Source organism: Puntigrus tetrazona, chromosome 3, assembly GCF_018831695.1.
Source record: "Puntigrus tetrazona isolate hp1 chromosome 3, ASM1883169v1, whole genome shotgun sequence".
NCBI lineage: Eukaryota > Metazoa > Chordata > Actinopteri > Cypriniformes > Cyprinidae > Puntigrus > Puntigrus tetrazona.
The window spans coordinates 16,350,304-16,359,833 of NC_056701.1; the positions used below are offsets into that span (position 1 = coordinate 16,350,304).

The 9,530-nt window shown below is 36.7% G+C and overlaps 1 protein-coding gene across 2 annotated transcripts in view; it reads right to left on the reverse strand.

Annotated features, from left to right (window-relative positions):
* ttyh3a (tweety family member 3a) overlaps positions 1-7,229 on the reverse strand; it is a 49,112-nt gene extending 41,883 nt beyond the window's left edge. The window contains exon 1 of one of the 2 annotated variants that reach the window (XM_043233724.1): positions 6,322-7,229. In XM_043233724.1, coding sequence (XP_043089659.1) covers positions 6,322-6,447 — 126 coding nt within the window. In that variant the 5' untranslated portion in view covers positions 6,448-7,229. The remainder of the gene's footprint in view (positions 1-6,321) is intronic. The other variant, XM_043233725.1, reaches the window with a different exon arrangement.
* Positions 7,230-9,530: the final 2,301 nt, after the last annotated feature.

Here is a 9,530-nt window from a genome sequence, read left to right on the forward strand (position 1 = left end):
TAAAAGTTTCCAGACCCACAATCTAAAGCCATAACACCTGTCACAGGAAATAACACATTTTGCACCCGAAATAAGAAAAAGATACAATTTTCAAATTTAGATCATTTAGTTTCCAAAAAAAGCATCATGTGGGTGGAGTGGTATTGTGGTGGGAAACAGAAACTATGAAAGGCACACATTTTCATCCTTAATTCGGTTCAGTCAGCCATGTGTGAACATGACAATGACTCTCAGATTGGTTTGCAAGAGAATGTGTCTAAAAGACTTTAGATCTACTAACAACCCTGGTTTTAAACAGTAAGAGAAAATATATATTTTAATAGTTTATATAACGGGGCTGTATTTCATATGTGCGCAGAAAAAAAGATGCAAAGCTTTACTCTTCAAAACAAAAGTAAATACATGAGATATTGAAATTAATTTTGACCTAGTGCAGCGACAGTATAAAAGCTCTCTCTTTTTTTTGACAATATAAATAAGTCTTTACATCAAGTTATATAGCTGCCTTTTTTAAAATAATTAAAAAATAGGACAAATAAGGACGATAATAAGAGATATATAGTTTAAGGCCAGAAATTTACATGTTCATATTCCAAAGTATTGCTTTCCACTGTTTTAATTTTCCTCAGGGAGCCATATAGCCTCCACATTGTCATGGAAAAGAGCTGAGGTTCTTTTCATTTGCAGTTGGAGCAGCAAGGGGCCAAATCTGGGTCAGAGATTTCTTTGGGAAACCAACAGTAATCTGGGGAGGAGTTAGCAACTTTCAGAGAGGATGTCCAAAGCATTTCAGCCTTTGAAGGCAGGACTGGATGGCAATAAACCTTCCCACACACACACACACAGGAAGCCAGTAGTTAACACCTAACAGTAAATGTAAACTGCAAAAAGAAAAAAACACGCAGATCAGATTTGGAGTCAAATGAAAGCCGAGACATTATTTCAAACAGGGTTGTTTTTACACAGCTCCATGAATGGCTCCTTCACAAATCCTTCATAAACGGCTGACCACGTGATGAATTTATTGGCAATGTGCCACTTTGAGAGACAGCTTGTGTTTCCTGCCTGCCTCGTCAGTCTGTGTCGCACCATGCAAACACGCTGACAAAACAGATTATCAGCATCCCTGCTCTCACTTCCTGTGCGCCCAAAGACATCCCTGAGAATGACACGCTAAAATGACTCAAAAACCAGCCCTACAATTAGCAAAAATGGAAATGTTCTAACGCTCCCCCCACGACATGAAGAGGCCAGTCACGAATTTCTCCAACCTCCCCCACAGCCAGCCTGGGGAGTGGGTGTGGGAGTGGGAAAGCATGTAGGGGTTTTGTTTTTCAAATTTGCACTTCAAGCCGTGCTTAAACCCACATTCCCACAACAAGACTACAAGAACTTTAACTGGCGAGGCAAAGGAACAACACTACACTGATGCTTTTAATAAAACAGTGGTTAAAGACCCCAATGAAATCAAAACTGTAACATATGTTAGCTTGGAAGTCAGAATTTAGTGTATTATTAGTTCATCACTAAAATTCCTTTAAGATTTAGTTCTTTTCTTCTACCAAAAAAAAAAAAAAAAACCAGCCGATAGAAAAGAAAAGAATCATCTTTCATGTTTTGAAAGTGGACCACCCTAGTGAAAGAGTTTGAACCCTTTTTTTTTATAAATCAAAAATAAAATCTTCTCTAGAATGAAAAGTGTGCCATTTCTTTAATTATAAATATACCCTCCCTCCGATCAGCATTTGCAAATGCTTTGGTGTGATGTGTTTTCGGCAGTGCTAACATTTGTACTTTATATTTCCATCCTACAATTGGCTGTTAAGTCAAACTATTTATACATGGAAAATGGCTGGAATTTAAAGATGACAGTTTTTCTCTTCAATATCGAAAAAAAGCACCTATTGGCTATCTATTGGCTGTTGATTGGATGGAGGCCAATGTGAATGTGCTCTTGCTGGTGATGAAAAAAGGGTGTGGTTTAAGTGGAAATAATTGTTGGAAAACTTTGGCATACATTACCAGAGAGAAAGTAGTTTCACTCATTTTCACCAGTTTTGTAGAAGTCCAAAAAAATTCAAATGTGTAATACACGCACAAAAAAAAAAAAAAATCAAAAACGTATTTAAAAAATGTACATTTTCCTTCAATGCTTACTTTAATGATTTACTTCAAGACAAGTGTTCCCCTTTCCCAGTTGTTACCTCAACTGAACTACTAATTTACATTAAAAAGGGATGAGTCCATTTCAAGTTGCAAAATATCAACGCAAAAGAAACCCTTCTAATACAATTTCACAGAGTCCTAAATATGAATAAAGTAGGAAAGTTTGGATTTGGCAAATCTGATATTTGGTATTTTTTGTCAGGATACTAGTCAAATTGCTTATGGAATCTGGATGGATCCAGTAGAATCCCTGAATAGAACAATGAACTACTTATTAATAAGCAATCCTTTATTGTCATTGTATGTTTCAATTAAAATATCCTAACAATATAACAAACTATACAACATAAAACATATTTTCAATTAAAATATATTCTTTCCATCAGCTTAGAAAGAACGGTTTCAGATAAAAGTAAAGACAAGGTTTGATAGAGTATATGAAAATGCCACCTCTATTCATAAATAAACATCAAATTACACCAGATAATGTTTGCAAATATTAAATCTATTACTAAAAAAAATACTTATTTATAGGAGATTTCCCAAACAACATCATTCAGATTAAATCAACTCATGGTGGCGACACACTCAAGTCAGCTTTGTGTGCCTTCCTCATCTGCTAGCAGGTCTGTACTCCTCACCCAAACAAACCCAGAGCTCCAGTCTCATCCATCACCGTGCTGACTGGACCTCCCCTTCACAGCTTGGCTTTCATCCACGCCGATTCGTGAGAAGCACTGCCCAAACTCCCACAGTCCTGGCCTTTGTAAACATGAGACATGCTTTTCTCGATGCAATACCCATTGGTAGCCAATGAGAAGCGTGTAGGGATGGAAAAGGGTGAAGTTCAGCTACAATTTTAGACATCGATACAATCTACTTGAGTTGGCCACAAAGATTTCAAAAGGGTTAATATATGAATTATTTTTAATTTATCATTATTAATTGATAAACTGAATATTTAACTGCGCTTATAACGCCAATTTATTTTATTATTGTTTTTCTTAAAGATTAAATTGATCAAAAATTTTAAGTTAATAACACTGTCAAATCCTATCTTTCGAGAAACACACCACTTTAAGGCCAGTAACACCTGTGCTAAAGGACTCATTACCCAAACTTTCTTTAGTACATTAGCTGGCCAATTTCACGTTTCTTGAAACAGTCTGCAGAGCAACATTAACAACCTGTCATCTCACTCCCTGCTACAAGCAGTCCCCAACAACTGAAGATTTAGGCAGCGCCATCAATAAATAATGATTTGGTGTTAAAAGAGAGGCTGTCTTTGTTCTTTTTAATGGAAACAGACCATCAAAAGTAAAACTACTGAGCTGAAATTAAAAGTAGGACAAAGTTCACAGATAAGCGCATCAAGGAAACCCCAAGTGGGACATCAGGAGTGAGCTTAACCCCTCAACTAGTGGCCAAACGAGATGACATTTCTAGTTAATTCCAATCCTGTGAACAAGCGCCATTCAATGGACAGCAGGTGTCTCTCTCTCTGTCTCCCTCCCCCATCCTCAGCTGTGCTGTCTGTTATCATTCACTCTGTGCGCTTTGACTCCAAGACAAATGCTACGCAGAACAGGCTGCTAATACAATCTTCAAGCATCCTGTGTATTTTATCGGATACGGTGTCAGTACCACATCCAAGAAATATGATAATGTTCTTAAAGTAATAATTTTTTATAATACAAAATTGTCATCTTATTTACTTTAACAAAAAAAAAAAAAAAAAGAATGCATGACTGCAAATGGTACTCTTTACTTTAAAAACTATAGAGCAAAAACTGCTGTTTTTGGCCTTCCTCTCCAACCATGCAGGCAGAGGGGCTTCTAGACACTTCAAGTACAGTTGTCTGTAATTCTATATGTACCTGATGTCAGTAGCATCTGTCAAGAAAAGGTTAGATCCCTAACAACTGTAAAAACAGAAAATTGCTTCATCGTGTGCTTTAGCTTGCTTCTGCCATGCTGTTTTAAGACATTCTTCCAGTGCTGATGCTTCGAAAAAGCCACCGGTAAAACGTTTTCAACCAGCTGACAGTTTGACAGACTATTCTGGGCTTTATGACCCAGACACACTGAATCCTCTGCCTTCACCTCTGCTCTCCATCTCAGCTGCTTTCTCAAGCAACTTTTACATTTCTGTGCATGCATGATTTCCAAGAACTATAAGCTAGAAGACCAGCCGGGATTGAACATTAAGGTTGCTACTGCCGTTTCTAAATTAATCCACTCGTTCTCACCTTGATCTAGTTCCTCGACACTTCCAGCTAAAAGAGAAGTGATTCTCATCATCATGTGAACACACACCGCAGCTAAAACATAAGCTGAACCTACATTTTGTTTACATTCTTTAAAGGGTGTTAAGATGATATATAGTGGATGCAAAAAGATAAAACCGTTTAAGTAAGCACCTTGATCCAAAACACTGACCACCTATAAGACATCACATTACTACGAGACCACCTTAAATAATTATAGGTGCAACAAATTATGATTATGTTCCTTCGGTTCTGGAACTGTATTGCAAATGACAGAATGTGTCATTTAAAACTTGCCATTTGCATCACGTTGATGTTGATGGCCAAGCACACAATCACGACTTCTTTACATATGTATTCCAAGTTACCAACTAATGCCACCCAATACTCCATGAAGCGAACAACAGTGAAGACGAACTTGATTTAAGGAGCTTTGATTAGAGGTATTGTCACCAGGCTTATGGCACTCCTGGCTTGTATTTAGGCCATCTGTCGTCCCTATGATGAAAGACTACTGCCAAGTAGTTGAAAGGGTGCTCGGAAGCCTACTTTCTACCTTCGCCAGCCATGCCTGAGTGTATTCAGCATCAGAGAGATGCAATAATAAGAACTAATTTATAATATAGATTGAACTATAGTTACTACCACTTTATGGCACAAAGAAATGTGGACATAATAAGATCTGCATAATCCCTTTAAGAGATAAGCACCCACTAACTACTGAAACCATTGTTTGTTCTAATGCTTTAACTCAATGGACAAAAAGGTGAATATAGTTTGGTTAGTGTTTTTCAGTCCTCCTGGGCAGTTAATATTTAAAAAGTACATTTGTGTGTTGTATATAGTATGTTTTCAAGGATTTAAAGGGTTAGTACACACAAAAATTAATATTCTGTAGTTAATAACTCACCCTCATGACCTTCGTTCATCCTCAAAAGACAAATTAAGATATTTTTGATGAAGTCAGAGAGCTTTCTGACCCAGCATAGACAGCAATGCAATGAAAATCTTCAAGGCCCAAAATAGCAGTAAGGACATCATTAAAGCAGTCTATGCGACATCAGTTGTTCAATAGCAATTTTATAAGAGTATAAGAATATTTTGGCATGTTGTGGTACTCGTATGAATGTGAATCGAAGACTGACATGGAATAGAAGAAAGGCATCATTGATATTTTGTCTGCACACAAAAAGTATTATTGTAGACCGATACTACTATTCAGGGACTTGGCAATGGTAGTAATGATGCCGTCTATGCAGGGTCAGGAAAGGACTAGATTTCGTCAAAAATGTTAATTTGTGTTCTGAAGATGAAAGCAGGTCTTGTGTGTGTGAAATAACACGAGGGTTAGCAATTAATGACAGAATTTTCACTTTTGGCTGATCTAACCCTTTAAGCCACTGAGTATTTTAGAATAATAAATACAACCTTTTCAACATGACTTGAACGCAAATGTTCACTAATGTGCTGGAAAGCCACAGATGGAAAATCTGGAATGATTATATGACTCTGACTAAAAGAAGGAACATCTAGGCACAAATGCTACTCCAGTCCAGTTTTGCAAAGTGACAAACGAACATTGATGCTTTGGCTACTTTTGTAACCAATTTAGTTGGCCGATGAGAAATATATGAGCTAACTGGGTCAATGTATGTCTTAAACAAAAGGTAAGGTTAAATAAAAGTCACTTAGACATCACGTTATATGAATATCAGCACGACTACCAGAGTATAAGGAGAATAAAAGCACTCTTAGAACGACTTTAACTGCTTAGACTGTGTTTTAATCGGTATCACTGACTTTTCAACACAAACCATTTAATTTTACCGAACAGCGTTTCATCTACACGTGTTGCTGTATCAAGCGTTACTGTAATGCATAGACTCACCTGCTGATAAGACGAGTCCTCCGGTCGAAAATCACTGCTGGTTTGTTCAAATTGCAAATTAAAGTGAGGCAGTCTGTGGAGAAGGTTAACCCACCACGGAGGAGAGTAATTCACAACGGCTGCCATAATCTTTATGACAATAACACCCCGAGCCGAGAGAAACTAAAGCAGGAAGTTTAAAACTTCTGTCAGTGCTTAAACAATACCATTAGACTATAAAGTCACACATTAAGCTGCTCTTCCCCGGAAAACAAACATCTATCGTCCTTCATCCATAGCGATACGGAGCGAAAAACGACGTTAGTTGTTTAACGCGTCTGGCGTCCCTGGAGACAAACCGAAAGCTGACCGTTAAGTAAAACGAAGGTTTAAAAATGGCTAATTATTTAAAGCCAGCTGTATAAACTGACTTCAGCTTTCATATGCCTACCGGCTGGCAAACGCAGAGGAAGAGTGTATTACAAGCTCCTACTTCCCCTTTTCAAACTGCCTATTGTTTGGGTAGGCTAAAACTACACGCGTGCACACAATAAACCCTGAGATACACAAGCATTCAGAGCCGAATCCTTTCGAGACCCGAGCCCCAGTCCTTAGGCTGCTCTCAACGCCAGCCGGTTATAAGATGTATCTCCCTGGCTTGATGTCAGTCATTGGCCGAGATTAGTGCCAAGCGTTTGTCTGCGGCTCCGTCATTCCCACGGTGGAACTCCTCCGTCCTTTTGTCCTTATTAGTCCTAAATGACCGGGGAAGGTGTTTGCGAAGTCGAGATGTCCGTGTGTGGGTTAGTGGACGCCACGCGACTCCTCCCCGCCGACAAAACTCGGCGAGATGATCTCTAATCCAGCGTGAGCGAGCGAGGAGCAATCAAGCTACGAGCCCCGATGCCACCGCAACAAACTCACGCCGAGATAGCGAGGGTTTAGCGGGGCACCAGACAACTGTTGAAAATGCTGACATCTAGTGCTCAGACACAACACTACACGCCCATATTACGTATTTTTAAAATAAAAAGTTTATACAATCTTTATACAAAATTAAATCAATGGGTTGCGTTCATTTTATAGGTACAAATGTGATGATTTTTCACAGTCACAATGCTTTGGGGTAACAGAAAATCCTGAAATCACTGAATATTTCTTCATAAAAATCTAAAATTAATAAAAACAAATCAAATGATTTTAAGTTAAAATGGGTTAAAATTAGGTTTTAGGTTAAAATGTTTTTCCTCAGTAAATAAATTTAATACACTATTATTTTAATGTATTTATTGCAAATAAAACAAACAATATTGGAGTATGTTTACAAGAAAATACAGTATTATTTATTAAAATTACTTGCATTTTTTCATCTGAAATATAAATTAAAGTGCATGGGACACCATAATATAGGTTGTGACTTACTTTAGTACAGGATTTAGGAATATATGCCAGACCTGAGACTCAAACCTGCAACCTTTGGGTTTTAGGTACAACTCTCTATGTAATAGGCCATGACGGGACAGTAGCGGTTTTATGGATAGAGAGTTAAAAAAAGGGGAAACAACCTATATTAAATTAAATTTCAGATGAAGAAGACTTAATAAACACTTTAAAAACACAGTTTACGACAATAGATTAAGTACATGGAAAATATTATGCTGGCAACATTATGTTGAAAACATTCTGGGGAATCAGTCTACGAAATGAATGCACATTTTTTCAGCCAAACCAAATATTTTAACAACAATGCAACTAGTTTTTGTTTTGAAAGGACGACCTGATGTAATGTAATTTTATTGAACTGAACCTGACCCCATTAATGCAAGTGGTCATAGAGAGAAACTACCACAAAAATGAACTTTGACCAAAGGCTTAAGGAATTCTGACCTAAGCAATTTTGGGTTCGCTGGTTTGTTACCCATTCAATGCACTATAAATGAATATCTGAAATGTCTTAGACAGTGAACGCACTTTCACAAAACAAGTCTAAATGAAACCTAAAACTGTGTGATGGTTTCTGCTATTGAACTGAACAGAACATTTAATTTGCAAAAGAATGAAAATACATTCAAATATATGCCAGGATGGAGAAAGAAAAGTCTAATTGGAGTAGGTTTAATTTAACATGGTTAATTATTATTAATTATTATTAAACATTATTAATGTTTGGCCCTTCAGATATACTCTAAAACACATGTTTGTTTTTGTGAATCGTAGGGACTTTCCGTAGACTTTTGTTACTTTTATACTAACCAAACAATATTTTCCATCCCTACCCCTTACAGAAAAACCCTTTTTGTATCGTTACACTTTCATATAATCATCATTTCCTATTTTTAATGATAAAAGTTACTCACATAATGGCATCATTTTAGTGTCACAACCAAAAACTGGTACCCCGTCTTAGTCAATTTGGTAATAAGCAACATGCCTTTTCAGATTCATTTCACTGTAGTGGCACTGGCTTTGAGCAAAGATGTGCGAGTCATCTTCATCTTTTTGATCATTTTGATCTTTTATGCTTGACAGATCTAATATGGTAAAAAGTCAACAACATACTGAGCTGTTCACAACTTACTGTAAATGTTAATTCAATGTGAATATAAAAAACGTATTTAGGTCTCAAGAAATGATTCTTAAAGGTTTTTTCACTAATCAATTCACAAATTAACTATCTGATATCAGCTTTATCAAAAATGTTTTACAACACATTCACTGATGCATTCAAAGACCTTAAAACTGATTTTAGTCAAAAAAAAAAATAATAAATAAAAATAAGATCTTGGTCAGATGAATACTTTATAATTCTTCACCACTGTTATTTCAGTTCCCTAAAGTTAAATTGGATTTAGTCCAGATTTTGTTGTTTTGACTTCAACAGAAAATTATTTTGATTAAAAGAGGAACAATGCAAAGTTATCAGAGGTTTCATAGACCTTCACAATGCGACGGGCACACCACTTTTCTTCCCCTCATGCATAGTCATTATTTTCTGGATTAGTTACTATAGTAGGCAAAACAATAGCATATGCAAGAAACTACACCAGTGCAAACGGTGAAGGTAATTCAATGTCAAATTTACTTATTGTAAAGGTAAATCTATACAATATAGCACGTCAGTTTAGTAAATGTGGAATTGTTTTTGTTTTATTTTGCCATGCCTTGTAAGCTATATTAGTTAACAGATCACATCTCTGAGTGAATCACCTTCTAACCTGAGTGAAAAACAT